Source organism: Felis catus, chromosome B3, assembly GCF_018350175.1.
Source record: "Felis catus isolate Fca126 chromosome B3, F.catus_Fca126_mat1.0, whole genome shotgun sequence".
Classification (NCBI taxonomy): Eukaryota; Metazoa; Chordata; class Mammalia; order Carnivora; family Felidae; genus Felis; species Felis catus.
Genome location: NC_058373.1, coordinates 51828906 through 51846399, shown reverse-complemented (window position 1 = coordinate 51846399; position 17494 = coordinate 51828906). Strand labels below are relative to the sequence as shown.

Genomic DNA, 17494 nt, shown 5'->3' with positions numbered 1-17494 from the left:
GAAGGAAGCAGGTTATTAACCATGCTCATGTCAAAGGAAGAGTGGGATTTATTTATAATAATCACTACCATGATCTGCAATTCTAAGGGAGAACAAAGAAAACTACTTTTCAGGGTAAATAAGTATCTCCTATCCATCTTGCACATGAACCCGCAAAATCAGAAATCTCCACATATACGTAAAACATGTAAAATTATTTCAATTTAAATCACAAAAGTTTACATAGGAAGCCCAGCTGGAGACCTAAACAGCTTAAACAGAGCTAGAAGGTGGTTCCTCTCCCCACCCCCCACCCTGCCGCGGCTCATCTCAGCTTCCCCCACCACACCCCTGCTCTCTTCTACCATATAGCCTCCTCTGTCAAACCACCCTGTAGAGCCCTGAACCAGGCCTGGCATGGTCTGGGTGATGAGGTGGAGAACTATCCCTACTTTCTGCTCTCTGTTCCCTTCTGAACCCAGGATAGAAAGGAGTTGGTCCAAACTCAAAAAACATGATTATTATACGTTACAAAGATAGTGGCCTTAGCTCCTCAAAAAAAAAAAAAAGGTTTTATTACCAAAGAAGAGATATTACATTTAGCTAATAGTTAATAATTAGGACTAATTACCTCAAAGTTAGGTAATCCATCCAAATTAGTGTCAAACAAGTGAAAATATTTTCTAAGAAAACCTCTCATGAATCTTAAATTCTTCATGAATTAGATCACTGGTTCTCAAAATGGAGTCCTCAGACCAGCATCAGCATCACCTGGGAACTTGTTAGAAATGCGTATTATTGCGCTCATTCCACACCCACTGAATAAAAAATTCTGTGAGATGGGGCCCAGAAATCTGTATTTTGACAAGCTTTCCAGATGACTCTGATGTATTCTGAAATTTGAGAACTCCCTAGCTTGGCATACAAGACTTTTCAAACACCAACCTACATTTCTTAACCATTTCCCTACTGCGCCATACACCAATCTTATATAGCAAAATGAACACATTTTGCCATTTTCTGAGCAATTTCTACACTTTCCTACTTTTTCACACTTGCCCCTAGTAGAATATCCTTCTACTTTTATACAATCTTACCAATTCTTCTGGGCCTGACCAAAACACGCATCTTCCATGAAATTGTTCCTCCTTCTCGTAGCACACGTGGGATGTGCTTTGCCTTCCTCTGATTTCTTTAGTATTTGATAGACACTAGGCATATTATACTTACCTTAAAATGAATGAATTTCCAAGACAGACTATGTTGCCTTAGGACAAGACTTAGTTTTTTTTTTTAATCACACAGTACCTGGTCTTTTATCTTCCATAAGTAAGTACAAGGTAGACTTTTACTGATAATGATCAAACTCTAAAACGAATGTGTCTCAAGTCTGGGTCCAGGCCTCATTCTGTTTCCTGATAGTAGACCATCACCCTCACTAGGACTAGCATCCTAAACACAATGAGCCTCGACCTCTAAGACAGTGTGCCCCCCACCTTCTCACCCCCAAATAATCTGGATTAGTGGTATTTCCCAGGGCATTCAAATGTTACAATCACAAGGCCTTTGGCCAATACCTGTTCAGATAAAGTTAAGTGAAAATCTTTCTTACCGCTATCAGTTTCTCTAATACATTCTTGCATGTTTGCTTTCTGTCACTCAGCACATCCTTTTGCTTCATTAGGACACGGTAGCGACTGAAAAATTCTTGGTAAGTCCATCTACGTAAAGAAACTCACATCAGCTTATTTAAAGAGGTAAGAATGTCTCCCATAGGATTCCTTATATTTGAAAACTGCCACGCTCACCGTGAGGGGAAGCCTGCTGCACTGATGCGGATGGTTTCCAGGACACCACACGCTCTCAGTTGCTGCACCGCCCTCTTCTCATCAAACCTATGTGTAAAAGTGAGCATCAGTAATACACAAAGAAGCCTGGTTATAGCCACAAAGTACTCCCCTCAGTCCAGAGAATAAATTCTTTTGTAAAGAATTAAATGGATAAATTAGAAAACATTCCAAAGTTGGAGCAGTGATCAACAGGGAAAACTCTGTATGACAGTGGGGAGGAGACAATCAGCAGGAAAGATTAAGAGCTGTAAACATTATCTGTAGCTCATACCACAGACCCATAAGAATACCACTGAGCATATTTTTAAAAACCCCAAGCCCCTCTCTATTTTGCCTATACTCATTAAATGGCTTGGCCTGATGAGCTGTTTTCTTAATTCTTTAGCTCACTCTATACACCTACCTGGAATAAAGACTGGCCAGCTCTGGAGATTTCTCTAAGAGGAACAAATTAAATATGCCCTATTTAATTATTTAAAAAAATATAGTGGTGTTCTAAAAGCTATTCAACTCTGTGTGTGCATTTATAGTGTCCGCATCAAGGAGAAATATTTTTATTTTGTATTGTACCTTATATATGTTATGTTTATTTTACTCATATTTACTCATGACGTTAACTGGCGTGTAACATTAAACTGACACTAGAAGAGGAAGTAGCGAGGCCTGCTTCCTGCTGGATGATCACTCTTTGTAGACCCCAGTTAAACCTGGAGTACCCTATCCGAGCCTCCTGCTGTGCTGTCTTGTCAAGCATTCTGTTGGTGGTGGGAGATGGGGTTGGCTGATAGAAAGTAACACCCCTAGGTTTGTCCAGGAGAGTGGCCCTGGCTGTGGCAGCTTTTCCTGCCTCCCATTTCCTCCAGAAAGGGCTTCTCGGCACCATTCAGAACTGCCCTGCATCTAAGGCAGAATCTCAGAGGACAGGATCGGCAGGATGTAGGAAAATGAGCACTCATACATTATAGGGTGGGAGTGGGAATTATTACAACCTTTGGTAAATGTGCCTAATCTATGACCCAGAAACTCCACTTCTGGAAATATATTATCCTAAGAAGATAATCAGGCAAATATACAAGAATGTTTGGCAAAATATATTTATTGTAGCATCGCTGGAATAACTTAAATGGTCATCAACAGGGAATAATTTAAATAAATGATGGTATGTTTATACAATGAGATACTATGTAGTCATTAAAATGATAATATGGATTTTTACTTTCTAACATGTAAAATATCCATATTAAGTTAAAAGCAGATACAAAACAGCAATTACAGCACAAGTTGCTTCCTTTTATTACTGTCTCTCTTTCTCATTCTACCTCTTAGTCTCTGTCTCTGTCTGTCACACACAAACTCAGAGCAGAGAAGGAAGGGATGTTGGTTGGTCAAGAAGGATCTATGTGAGTTAATACCAGTTATCTCTCAGGGTATAATGAATGTTTTTTCGATTGTTTTTATCCTATTTTATATTTCTTAAAAACTGTTTTTGCAATGCACATGCATTACTTTCAAAATTAGAGAAATAAATATTTACATTTTTGGAAAAAGAAAAAAAACTTCTCCCTTATACATGGTATTTGTGTAGGATGAGACATTTGGTAATAGTAGACATTCTCTGATGGCATCAACAGTTGAAAAGTAGCAGAGAGAACTGTGAACATTCACCAACGCAGCCTTATCCAATCCAGCTCTGGAGTTAACTAATGCCCAAATTAACAAAAGCCCAGAAAGATCTTGAACTAAAATAAATTCAAAACAGAAGGTAGAACTAGGAATGCTTGGTTGACCTCAACTTCTAAAATCTTTAAAAGACCACCGGCTGATTTACCGCTAATTTGTTATCGTATTCTCAAAGGGAAACAAAAACTAAAAAACAAAAACAAACAAACAAAATTTACCCAAATATTTTTTTCCTTCTGTTGGTATGGAAATCCTTATGGGAGGTGAACCCTTTTTAATTTAGTAGTTGGGAAATACTTACGTGAATGGGAACTTGAAGTCATTGGGCTTAATACAGCGCACATAGTGAGGGGTAGTGGCATTGAGGGTCTCCATAAGCAGGTGAAGGGAGTTTCGGAACTGCATGGAAAACAGAACAGAAAGGGACATCAAGGTTTTGTCAAAATCAATGATGATATAAAACAATTAAAAAAATTTTAATGATACTATGGGAGATGATTTTGCCACCTATGAATTTGATCCAGCCTCAAAGGGGGGCTGCTACTATTTAAGAATACAGGGCTTTAGGTTAAGATTTGCTTAAACTCTGCCATTTATACAGGCTTATTCTACTAATATACATTTGTTCTCCTCCCACCACTTTTCCCTGCCACTCCTTTTTTACAGACTTATTTTCTTAGAGCAGTTTTAGGTTCATAGCAAAATTAAATAGAAGATACAAGGATGTGGGTGCCTGGGTGGCTCAGTTGGTTAAGCATCTGACTTTGGCTCAGGTCATAATATTACAGTTTGTGAGTTCGAGTCCTGTAACGGGTGAGCTCATGCACCACTTCCGGTGAGCCCCGCTTTGAGTAAAAACACGAGCCCCACTTCAGGTAAGCCCCAAATCTCTCTCTCTCTCTGCCCCTCGTGGGATTTTCTCTCTCTCCCTCTCTGCCCTTCACTCACTTGCACATACACACACACACTCTCTCTCTCTTAAAAAAAAAAAAAAAGTTATATGCATTTTCCATATATCTCCTGCCCCCACACAGGTACAGCCTCCCCCATTATCAGTGTTCTCATCAGAGTGGTATATTTGTTACAACTGATGAACCTGCTTTGACAAATCATTCACCCAAAGTCCATCATTTCCATTAGAGTTCACCCCCACCCCCACCCCTTGAACACACGCTTCTGTAGCTTTTTGTTGTGAACTTGGAGTTTTGACTAAAAATATAGCTTTTCTTTAAGAATATTAAATCCATTTAATTACGTATAGTGGAAATTCTGCTGCAAGATACTAATAAAGAAGCAGGGGACTTACAAGAGCACAGGAAGTGAGCAGGAGGATGGGGGCGTATAGCCAGTTTGGAGTTACCGTTAGGGACACAGGGTCAAGCCTGGAGGCTGTGGTCCTGTCTCAGTCCCTGTTTCTTATTTTACCTGGGCATAGGGTCCCCCACACAGGAAAGCAAGCTGACTGGCTTCCCATCCAGAGCACCCAGCTTTGTCCAGACACTACATATGTGAGTAATATCTCCTATTCCCCACAGAGCCGAGCACATCAAAAAAAAGGAGAGGCCTCTGCTCCTGCGCTGAGGGAGCCGGTGCTCTGTACAAATCCAGAGAGGAAAGAACCAGAGGACAAACAAAAGGCAGCAGTGGTCTGTGAGGGAGGATATGCACTTCCAGAATGAAGACCTAGAGAAAATTATTTGGGGAAAGGCTTAAACAGTCATGGGTCTAAGCCTGGGTGGAAAGGAGCAGGAGGGGTTTTACATGTTCTCACAGTAAAAGCTCTAGTCTCTCTTCACCTCCTCTGGGGTGCTAACAGAAGAAGATCTGAGACTTCAGCTGAGCTTGAGGGGAAGGAGCCCTGCAGTGGCAGCTCCCTGAACTCACCTGGTGCCCCACTGTTTTCTTGTGCTCTTTGGCTGTCTGGCCTGGTCTACCTTTGGTCAGCTTTGCAGGAGTGCGGGTGAGGGGCGTGCGCCCTGACGAGGTGGCTGAGGTTGGACTGATGGCCTTCTCATCATCTTGAAATAGTTCTGGTAGCATCTTAAACTGAGTCAGAAACAATAAAAGAAAATTACACTCTAAATAAACACAAATGTAAACCTTCACAGAAACAATGTTGAAGACTTGGAATCCACACTGATTCCCTTCCTTAAGTAACTCCTTTGAGAGTCCCATTTCAAATATAATCAGTATCTGTGTTAGGAGCTAAAGACAGAAGAAGGTGATACAAATGCTACAAAAATATAGGGGAAAAAAGCAACGATTCTATGACCATGTTTGGGGGAAACAAAATCAAAACTACTCCAGTAACACTTGAAATCCTAATCTACAGGAAATGGCCACTATAAACATATTACTGGTCTTTAATTATTTTATGAGCAAAATACTAATTGAAAGTGCTATCTTACTACCTTAGCTCCACAAAATGTTTTATCATCATGTTTCAACTGTCTATTAATTCAAATGGTAAGCACCAGCTTAAAAAAAAAAAATCACTGGAGATCTCAGCAAGAAGGGTGTCATGAACTAGTTTTTTAATATCATAAGATTGAAAAATAATCATGAATTAATAATAAATTTTAGAAAATAGCATAGATTATAAGGAAAAAAGTTAAAAGCCCTGTCCTTGTCCTGTAACCTTTTATATTTGTTTTCAAGGGATTGATAACTTGATTGCATAATTCCTGCAATCAATCTTGTGTTGTACCAGGTTAGCACTATGAAAGACTATTAAAAGATCTAGCATGGGGCGTCTGGATGGCTCAGTTGGTTGAGCATCCAACTTCAGCTCAGGTCATGATCTCAGGTCATGAGTTCAAGCCCCACATCAGGCTCGCTGATGTTAGCCTATCAGATCCTCTGTTCCCCCTCATCCCCCATCCCTTCTCCACTTGCACTCTCCCAAAAATAAACAAATATTAAAAAAAAAAAAGATCTGGCACTTAACAAGTGGATGGATGGTATTAGTCAATATGGTTGGGAGAAATTTTATGGAATAAAAGAGACTTCAAACTAATCCACAAGAAAATCTTGATCTATGTAGGTATCTTTTAAAGAGTGCCATATTCCACATAAAATAAATCCTTCAAATTATAATTGCAACTACCAATTATTTGTCTAAAATTTTGGCATATCTGCCGAAAAAATAATTTTCTTAGGAGAGCCGTTTCATTAAAAAACAAAATCATGGGGCGCCTGGGTGGCTCAGTCGGTTGAGCGTCCGACTTCGGCTCAGGTCATGATCTCACGGTTCTGTACTGACAGCTCAGAGCCTGGAGCCTGCTTCAGATTCTGTGTCTCCCTCTCTCTCTGTTCCTCCCCTGCTCATGCTCTGTCTCACTCTCTCCTTCAAAAATAAATACAAACATTAAAAAAAAAATCATAAAATTTCATTTGCTCCTGATGTGCATATTAATCATAAGGGTAATTTAGGAAATAACTCATGATGTATAAAACAAATTGTTATATAGAACATATCAATAATGGCTGTTTGCTACACAAATGAATGTATCCTTTGCTTTACAAAATAAATAATATATTCTAGTTTGGTTGTCTATAAACAGGAAAACATGTTGTACCACTACCTTGTATTACAGTGCTAAAGTTGTGTTCCAAAGGGGTAGAATAAAAGTTCCTAACAGTTTTGATTTGCAAACCCAAGCTATGTGTATCATACACCATCTCCCAACTCCAAGTGCAACAATGCTACATAGACTGGAGTCCCTCCAAACAACCCCTCAGAATGCATGGCTACCTTCTGATAATTAAGGATCCACTAGCCAATCAGAAAAGTTAGTCAGAATAAAGCTACAACTGATTACAGGTGCCTGTGAATGTTCCATTTAAGCTAAATTACCTAGGCAGAGTAGTTAATACAAGAATTTCATGGTTTTTATCACTATTCATAAATAGAAATGATTTATAATCTAACTGAATAATATTCAGGGAAAGGCACTGTGAAAGATTTTTCTCTTATACATCAGTCCTATAAGTTATAAAGCATTAATGCCCAGTGCTTATAAGTGAAAAACTGACTTTTACTTAAAGTCATTACTTTTCTGGGGATCAAAACTGGAATTTAGTCTTTACATGATCTTTCTATTATCAAAATAATTGAAAGTAAAAGTTCTAATTCTAAAAACAAGAGTAAAAATGTTTACAGAATATTCCACTGAACTTAAAAAGACTCTCTTAGAATAAACTAGGAAAACAAAAGTGCCAGTCAATAGTCTAGAATGATTCACATGAATAATTTTAGTTTTTGTTTGTTTGTTTGTTTACTGAACAATTGAATATTCATTTTGCTGAAGTAACTGGCTTCCTGGTTTGCTCCCCAGGATGAAAGTGAGCAGTGTTCTCCTCCCCAACTTTTCCTGAAGAGAGTCAAAGAGTGGAGGTTGAGACCGACCTAATAACCAATCGACTGCAGTCATCACATTCTCTGCAATCAGGAATATTCATTTCTAACCAGAAAGCACTCTCTCTAGTATATATGCCTATGGAAAATAATTTGAAAGTACTCTGGGCCACACTTGCAACTGTATTCCGAGATCTAAAGATCAATCTCCATCTGGATGGAGTGCTTAAGGCCATGTTTCCAGAGCAGCCTTTTAAAATGATACAGCAAAAAAAAAAAAACCTGTTTTCTCTCATAGTCTCTCACAATGGCATAAGAGAATCTAGAACCAGTGTGGAGAAAGCAATTTCACATACAACTGAAAGACAACATTGCATAATGGTCAAGAGCACAGACTCAGCCAGACAGCTTGCGTTTTAATTTGACTTGAAAACTTACTAGCTATGAAATCTCTGTGCCTCCGTTCCCTCATCTGTAAAATGGGAGTGATGATAATATCACCTCATTATAAAAATTACATGAGTTAACATTTCTAAGGCATTTAAAACAAGACCTGACACACACTAAGTGTTATGTATTTGATAAATTGAAAACTCACAGTAAAGCTGATTCTGTTAGAAAAATCATCATTATTGTTAAAAGGCTAATGTTTCAGGGCACCTAGGTGGCTCAGTCAGTTAAATATCCGACTCTCAATTTTGGCTCAGGTCATGATCTCATGGTTTGTGAGTCTGAGGCCCACATCGAGCTCTGCACTGATAGCGGGAAGCCTGCTTGAGATTCTGTCTCCCTTGCTCTCTGCCCCTCCCCTGTTTGCTCTCTATCTCTCTCCCAAAATAAATTAAAAAAATAAACTTAAAAAAGTAAAAACCTAATGTTTTATGACTTAACACTTTAAGATTATTAGTGATTAGAGACAGTATATACATAGTTACATGTATATACATAATTACCTTGCTTGATTTCAGAACTTTAATTTGTTCTTCAAAAACAGTGTCTTTATTCTTTTCCAGAAAGCCTTCACACTGGTATTCCACCTGAAAACACATGAAAAATCTCCTTAACAGAACTTTTGAACAGATATTATTGTCATCGACAACAAAAATGTTTTTTAGCTCAGGCTATATGACTGGCTCTCAGCAAACTGGAATCGGTTTCATTCTAACAAATCAGTACCATTCTTGGGAAGAAGTACGTGAACTCTAGAGTAAAACTCCTCAAATACTGTTTTTCCTAGGGAACAGTGGTAGTAGTGATTAATTGTGGTCTAATAGATCTTCCCAATTCATGGGTAATGAGACTCATAAGAAGTTGACTCTCATCTCCTATGCTGGCTGAAAAGAGCTCTTCCAAGGCTAACCCAATGTATTTTCTTATGACTGAGATCACCATCCAGGAAGGGTAGTCCTCTTGGGAGAGAAGAGATTAAATTGGGAGAGAGATCAGAAGGAACAAATGGCTGCCTGACTGAGAGCTGAGGTAGAGGCTGGGTAAATACGATGTGACTGGTAAGTGGAACTACTCGAGAAGGGACTGTTCCTGCTTCCAAACCGCCAACTACTTCAGGCATCTACCACTCAGGGTGCTCCCCAGCCAATACTGCAAAGCCCTTAGGTGACCTAAAGTCACATTCTTAGGATTCCAGAGAGGATTAAGGAGATTCAGAAGGTCTTCAATTCCTGAAGGAGACCCCAGAAAGCTTACCCCCAATGCCTATTTACACTTCCTTGAAATATAAATTAGTCTCATGGCTCTTGATTTTCTAGGTACACTACTGAACTTGTGAAGCAGCGAGTCTGCGTGCACTGTCAGCAAGGACCAACTGACTCAAACATAGTGGGGGACACAAGTCCACAGGCTCTATTCTGACCCCTCCAAATTTTTCAGCAATCTGAGGCAGCAATCTGTAATCAAACACATTAACATTTCTACATTGAAGTACATAAATATCCAGCCTTACTGGGATAAATAAATACTATATATAACCTCATGTTAGTTCAGGTCACAGATCAGGTTTAGCCAAGAAATAAATGATGAAAAGATTTTTTAACTTTCAGAGTTCCTTGGTTTGCAGAAATATACAGGATTGTAGACTCATATTTATTTCATGACATAATTCCATCTAGGTTGAAGGAAGGGAAAACTGACAAAGCAACACATTTCCTATAAGGTCCTAAAGAACGCAAACTTCAGCAAAGAAAAAATTGGTATCGCTTGACTATTGATTTTTTTCCTCTTTGAACTTAAGTATTCAAAGAAAAAAGATAATAAAGCTTCCTTACTTTGTCAGCAAAATGTTGGATGATGAAAGCTTTGTTTGACAGACGGGGCTTTTCAAAGAGTGCACATTTGTTCAAATGTGTGTTGTACAATTTTTGGGCCCAAGTGTCATCTGTACCTTTAGGCATCTACATTTAGAGGAGTTAAGAAGAAAGAAAACCAACAACAGCCAAGGTGAATATTGTTATGAGATTCTTCTCATGCATTAACCAAGAGACCATTTTTTTGCTTTTCCAACAACTTTTATATTCAATTAGGAACTCATTCCTTCCACATTTTTCATTTAGATGCCAAAATCAATTACTAATGAAAAGCATTGATTGAGACCTTCCCATGGGTGAGTCAGCCCAATCTTTGGGCAACTCCATCTGCCTATACCAGGAATAATCAAATAAATATTCTATCTGTTTTTAACACAACAAAAGCCCAACAAATAAAAGATGAACTACTATGATTTCACGTATTTTGTTAAGTAAGCTATACGCCCAACGTGGGGCTTGAACTCAGGACCCCGAGATCAAGAGTCACGTGCTCTACTGACTGAGCCTGCCAGGTGCCCCATATCATGTATTTTTTTTAAGTTCTTAACAGCTGCACAGAGTGAAATATTTATATAATTCAGAAAGGTATAAAATGAAGAGTGATCTCTCATCATTTACACCAACTTTTTTCTTTCTGACTAAAGGCATGCACACAAATAGGATCATTCTATAAGCTCCTTGCATTTTTTTCTTAATGATAGCATTCTTGTATTTATGGCCACCAGGTTGTTATTCTTTTTTTTTTTATTATAAAATGGTCACCATTACTTCTTTCACACATATACCTTCGATACTTTTGCAAGCATACTCATAGTGTGAACTCCCAACAGTTCCACTGTTGAGTCAAAAGATACATGTGCTTATAGTTTTGATAAATATTGTCAACTTTCCTCAAAACTATGTTGTATTAACTCGTGCCCTTCCTCAAGAGTATAGATGCAATAAACATTCATTTGGTATTATCAAGTGAAAGGTATTATCAAATTTAAACTTGCCTATCTTGGGGCGCCTGGGTGGCTCAGTCGGTTAAGTGTCTGACTTCAGCTCAGGTCATGAGCTCGCAGTCCATGAGTTGGAGCCCCGCATCAGGCTCTGTGCTGACTGCTCAGAGCCTGGAGCCTGTTTCAGATTCTGTGTCTCCCTCTCTATCTGACCCTCCCCCATTCATGCTCTGTCTCTCTCTGTCTCAAAAATAAATAAACGTTAAAAAAATAAATAAATAAAAAATAAACTCACCTATCTTATAGGTAAAAAGCAGTATCCCATTTTTGTTTTCATTTGCATTTTTTATTTAAAAAAAATTTTTTTAACGTTTATTTATTTTTGAGACAGAGAGACACAGAGCATGAACGGGGGAGAGGCAGAGAGAGAGGGAGACACAGAATGGGAAGCAGGCTCCAGGCTCTGAGCCATCAGCCCAGAGCCCAACGCGGGGCTCGAACTCACGGACCGCGAGATCGTGACCTGAGCTGAAGTTGGACGCCCAACCAACTGAGCCACCCAGGCGCCCCTCATTTGCATTTTTTAAATTTCAAGTGAAACTGAGCATCATATTCATTCTTAATGTTGTAGGAAATCTGGATGCTTAGGAGAACCAATCTATGGTAAGTTGTAACTTATGGCATAGAAACTACAAAGGAGTTAAGAGAAAGGATAGGTTATTTGTCTAAGATCACTCAGTAGTAAAGCTGGAGATCCATTATATTCCCAGTATATTGTGTCTATAAATATTAAAGCTAAAACTCCCTTTCTACCATATCTATCAGTAATAAAGAATAAGCAGTCAATTTTTAAATCACATATATTAAGGACTATTCAGAATATCTTTTGTACAATTTCTTGCATTTCTTAAATATGTCATACCGCTGAACAAAAATACCAAATATAAGCATACTGAAAACAGAAGTGGCTAACACTGGGTAGTAGTTATTTCTAATGTTAATTTTTCACACAACTTAGAAGCAGCTGAAAAGAGAAAGGAAATTCTCCAAGTTTCAATTGTAGTTAGAACCATTTGGGCCTAGTGACTCTTCAAAATGCAAGCTAGGGTGACACCCCCCTCCCCCACTTGCCACGGTGGCACCTCATGGTATACTAATGAATCTCTGCTTAAACTCATTTAACTTCAAAAACATACCTCTTCTGATAGACTGGGTACATCAGAAAACCATATTTACCTTGCATTCCTCATCCAGCAAATCTAGAATACCTAGTTTAGATTCTATAAGATTAATGCAAGGCTGATTATCATAAAAATCTATGAGTGTCCATGGAATTTGTTCCTTCATATATTCTTCTTGTTCTAATTTGAAGACATGCTGAAATGAGAAAGAAAAACTGGTATTACCGAATCATTATAAATAATGTTAGTCAAGAAAAAACATTTATAGAAAACACTCTAAGAGGAAATCTGAAAATTTGAGATAGTCCATGGCTTCCAACAATAATAATTTCATGGGAGAAACATGATTTACACACAGAGAACAATAATAAGAAGCAAATAAAAATGAGAGACAGTAAAATTTCAGCTGTAAACGATTCTTGGTGAACAAGTAAATCTAGATATGTGGATGTGTTAAATAGCTGACAAATGTAGCAGTCTTTTTAATTTATTTTTTGTATGTATACATCTAACACTGCACAATACACTTTTTGGCCTCAGATTATTGCACAGTGCTTCTAACAATGCCGTAGCTGGCTTGAACACCCATGCAGAGCAGATGCCCCTTAGACTACTAAACCACACTGGGCGATGCTTACAGCATGGGGAAGTAATGCTCTTAAGGGATGGTGATATTGAAGTTCATGTGCCTCAGAATTAGCTAACAGTCTTTTGTGTCTGCCTCCATTATTTTCCACATCAGGGAACCTACAGCTCACTTTTCTAGATTCTACATCCACTGCTGCAAGCAGCTGCAACAAGTAGCAAGGTACCACTGTTTCTGCTAAAGGCATTGGCCACCAACCTCACCACTGCTTATCTTCATTCACTCGTTCAGACAAAAATAAGTATCCACCTTCTCTGTGTGCAATTACCACACACCATTAACAAAGTAGACACGGGTTCTGCCCTCACAGAGTTTGCAGACTAGTGGAAAATCAGGTAGAAATCAAATAATCACATGGGATCAGAAACTGTAGTGTTACAAAGGAAAATAATTCAAAATAAGGGAGCAAGAGTCCTCATCTAGTTTGGACACGGGGTGGGGGTGGGGGGAACACAGGAGAGGGGAGGGAATGCTTTCCTGAGGAAAAGCTACTGTGTGACATGAGCTCTGCAGATGAATGGTAGTTAAGTTAGTCTAGGCAGAAGGGCAAGCCAACCACTGGTACAGTTCTTGCTTCGGGCTGCCCAATGCAGCAACCCACAACTTCTAGTCTTTCTAAGATGTTAATGGCCTTGACTCATTCGTTGTTGGGGGTTTCTGCTTTCCTTTGTCTCTTTTGTGTCCCTTGTTCTCTTGTACATCTTGATGTTTTTTTCTGGAAAGAATAGCCCTCTGTGGCTATGTCCATACAACATATTTTCTAGGACCCCAAACCCCATGAAACTTAGGTGTCACTCTGATTTCTCAAACATATTTTCCTTATGCACCTGGAATTTTTTCACTTTATTCTGTACTTGTTATAATGCCCTTCCTGGCTCACCTGCAGCATTTACCAGCTGCAATAAGCTTTAGTAATTAAAAAAACAAACATCCATAGGAATATTTATGTCATGTTAATCAGAGAGTAAATTTCTTCTGTTTTTTTGATGAATGAGAAGGCAAATGGGACACCAGGTGTCAGCAGGATACCCTGACTGATGGTACCAATATTTCCCAAAACAATGAGCCATGTCTTTTTTTAATTCAATAATGTATATGCAGTCTCCACAATGACAACAGAAACAGTGCTCCAGATTTTAAATAGAGCTTGTTTCTCTTCCATATCTCTCTGCCTAATTTGGAAAAGTCCATGAGGCCTCAAAAATTTTAGATACTTAGTTGTCAAAAAGATAATGTTGGCATGAGGTTCAACATGGCGAGAGATCCTTGGTCAAAAAGTAATGCCTCCAAGCACTAAACATGCCAAACACCATCTTTCTCACACCCAGTGCCCCACTCATAATCCCTACCAAGGGAGTGGCTCAAAGCAGACAAGTTCTTCACTGTGAGACCCCAAGTTCCTAGTCACAGCTGGTTAATTGCTAGAGATCTCTGAAGAAGAAATGAACAAAGTTAATCAGAATCTCTTCCTCAGCTGTTAAGAACTGGGAAGCAGGCAATTAACAGTGTAAGCTGAGGCTGAAAGAAGTCAAGATGAATGGGAACTAAGCAAGTTAAGAGGATGAGAGGAGCAATACAGCCACTGGCAGATTCACAGGAAGCTTGAAGTAAGTGGGGAGGAAATATATACAGAACAGAAGGGAAGAATATGCCATCTGATAGTAAGAGGGAGTGGAGCAGCTGTGCAGAGAGAAGCTAAGATGCAGTATGGGGTGTGTGTGTGTGTGTGTGTGTGTGTGTGTGTGTGTGTGTATGAGAGAGAGAGAGAGAGAGACAGAGAGAGAGACAGAGAGAGAGACAGAGAGAGAGACAGAGAGAGACAGAGAGAGAGAGAGAGAGGGAGGGAGAGAAACAGAGAGAGAAGAAGGAGAAACAGATCAATAGAGACAGAGGGAAAGAGAAAGAGAAACAAGAGAATCAGAAACACACATGCAGAGAGAGACAGGGCATCCTTGAGAAATAGACAAACTAGCCAGTCCCTAATGAAGGCCGGTGTTGGTTCTTTGTATTTCTAGTCACGTTGTGCCAAAACATACTAGGAAAGAGCAGAGGCTGTGGCTCTGATTAAAGTATTAAGAAACTAAAAAAACAAAACAAAACAAAAGTATGAAGAAACTCAGAATAATTAGTCTCTGATAGGTTTTTATTAATGATCCTTATGCAGAGATGAAAAACACACCAATTATATTCTTATGGAAATAGTCATAGCCTAAGGTTTGAAGATCACTTCTGCATTATTTCCTTGTACCAAGTAGCTTAATTTGCTAAATAAAGATGGTCCAAATTTTTATCAGAGCATATGCACTATTTTTTTAAAAAATCAAACATTCTAAAGGTTTGGCGATAACCAGCAACAATCCCTTGTCCCATCCCTCTCCAACTCAGTCTCACTCTCTGGAGAAAACCATTTTTAACTCCTTTTGTTAAGCAGTTAGGCAGGCATGAATGAGAAGAAATATAGCAGATGCTAGCCACAGGCTCAGAGCCACGTCAGAGGGTTAAGAGCTACCTTCAGAGCCACCTCTAAGGGGTAACAGAACAGGAAAGTTCTAGCCACAGAGCGGGCTCAAAAGCCACAAGGGGACTTTCAAGAACGGAGCATGCACACAAAAGATGCAACTTGCCCTTAGGTTACACAAAGTCACAACAAAGCCCATTGGAAACTAATAAATATATAATACAGAAAAATTAGAAGGCATCATGGGTAGACACATGCGCAGATGCCAGAATGTTATATAAACCACCGGTTGTCCATCAAAAACGTCAAAGTCAGATTTACATGTATACAAGGCAGACTTAAAAGGATGCAGCTGGAGCTTGTCAGGGCCATTGCTACTGTTGCTCTGGCAGTGGCCCACTTTCTCTCTTCAAAGTGCACTGTACTTATCTACTCAATAAACTCTACCTCCCCATTCTGGTCTCAGGTCTCTAATTCTTTGGTGCATCTGGCACAAGAATCGAGTGACTCGACAACACCTTAGCTGTTTCTTCTGGTACTTAACCTCTAAAGAATATGTTTATCTGATATTTTTTTATTTATTCATTGGAAAAATCATCTACTGATCTCTTGATGAGACAGATGAGGCTAAATTCATATATATCACCTCTCCATTGCTCCTCTCCTGTCCTCCAAATATTACTACCTTTAGATCTTTTGATTTTTATTAATTTTGTAATTTAAAATAATACCTTTAAACTTCTATTTTTTGTCCTCATCAACTATAGACCATACCACTTGACCTCTCTCTTTATAAGATAAGGATACTAAAGGCTCTTTTCCTGTCATTCAGCTCTCTTCTTTCCCATCTTCAATGTCTATAGGTGGCTCATTTTTAATATCCTCTCTCATCAGTACTAATAACCATCCCTAATCTTGCTCTTAGAACTGTGCCTTGCATCTGCTTGGCACTTTACATATTCTAACTCATTTAATCTCTACAACCATGATAGTAAGTATGATCATCATCCCCATTATATATATGAGAAGACTAAGGCCCAGGAAGGTCAATTAACCTGCCCAAGGTCCCTTGAGTAATCATCAGAGAAGGGGATTCCAATGCAAGCAGTTTACTTTTGGGGGTCTACTTTTTGCTCTTCACTATTATAATCTACCGTCCCTCATTTTTAAATACTTTGAAATCCCCCAATACCATGATAATGCTTGAAGATATTTGACATTACTACTCCACAAGAGCCTCTCTCAAAATATTCCCATTGCCATTGTCCTGGTGAATGTCTCAGACTGCTGAAGAGAATATGTAAAACAGCATATGTAAAAAAATATGTACAAAAGAGAATGTATTCTGATTTTTTATTCTGGCATTTTGCTGATACAGCAAGTAAGAGTTAAGATAGTCCTAACTCCATAGGAACAACACACTGAAGGATATCCTGGGCTCAGAACTTCATACTGCCTATGTTACTACCTAACATACTTCCTGCATACCTCACTGAATTTATTTTGACCAAATTTTCACTATACTCAGACTATAATATAAAGATCACCTTGAATCCTATCTGGGCCATAAACATATTTCTGGTGTTGCACTTACTTATTAATCATAAGTTCCTCATCACCTCAGCTGTTCTAAACCCCAGATAATAATTGTAATTTACAACTTCACTTCAGAAACCAGACTTTAAAGACAGAGTAAAATTCAAAAGAATAATTTAGAGTAGAATATTAGTTAAAAAAGAAAATTCTTACCATATTGAATTGTTGCTGTAGTTTTTCATTTGCATAATTTATGCAAAACTGTTCAAAACTATTTATTTCAAATGTTTCAAATCTGTAAAACCAAAAATATTATGTGAAGAGAGAAAAAGAAACAGTTTTTTAAACTATTTAAAATATACACATTAGCAAGAAAGAAATGGGAAATTTTCTAACATTGCAAAACTTTCTTTCCACATCAGTGAAGATAAAGATCTATAAGTCAGTAATATGGACTCTGTACCCAGCAGACAAGCATCAGCCATGTAGCAGAGAGATTTTTTTAAAGGGTCCAACATGCAGAGGTGTTCAACAGTTTGAGTTTT

General features: G+C 38.6%; 1 protein-coding gene across 8 annotated transcripts in view; it reads right to left on the bottom strand.

The window, feature by feature from the left end:
* MYO5A (myosin VA) overlaps nucleotides 1–17494 on the bottom strand; it is a 193767-nt gene that overhangs the window by 66106 nt on the left and 110167 nt on the right. For all 8 annotated transcript variants that reach the window (XM_023255339.2, XM_023255342.2, XM_023255343.2 and 5 more), the window contains exons 11-18: nucleotides 17163–17244; nucleotides 12365–12505; nucleotides 10149–10274; nucleotides 8820–8903; nucleotides 5394–5555; nucleotides 3811–3908; nucleotides 1788–1874; nucleotides 1592–1700 (exon numbers count right to left, since the gene is read on the bottom strand). In XM_023255339.2, coding sequence (XP_023111107.1) covers nucleotides 1592–1700; nucleotides 1788–1874; nucleotides 3811–3908; nucleotides 5394–5555; nucleotides 8820–8903; nucleotides 10149–10274; nucleotides 12365–12505; nucleotides 17163–17244 — 889 coding nt within the window. The remainder of the gene's footprint in view (nucleotides 1–1591; nucleotides 1701–1787; nucleotides 1875–3810; nucleotides 3909–5393; nucleotides 5556–8819; nucleotides 8904–10148; nucleotides 10275–12364; nucleotides 12506–17162; nucleotides 17245–17494) is intronic.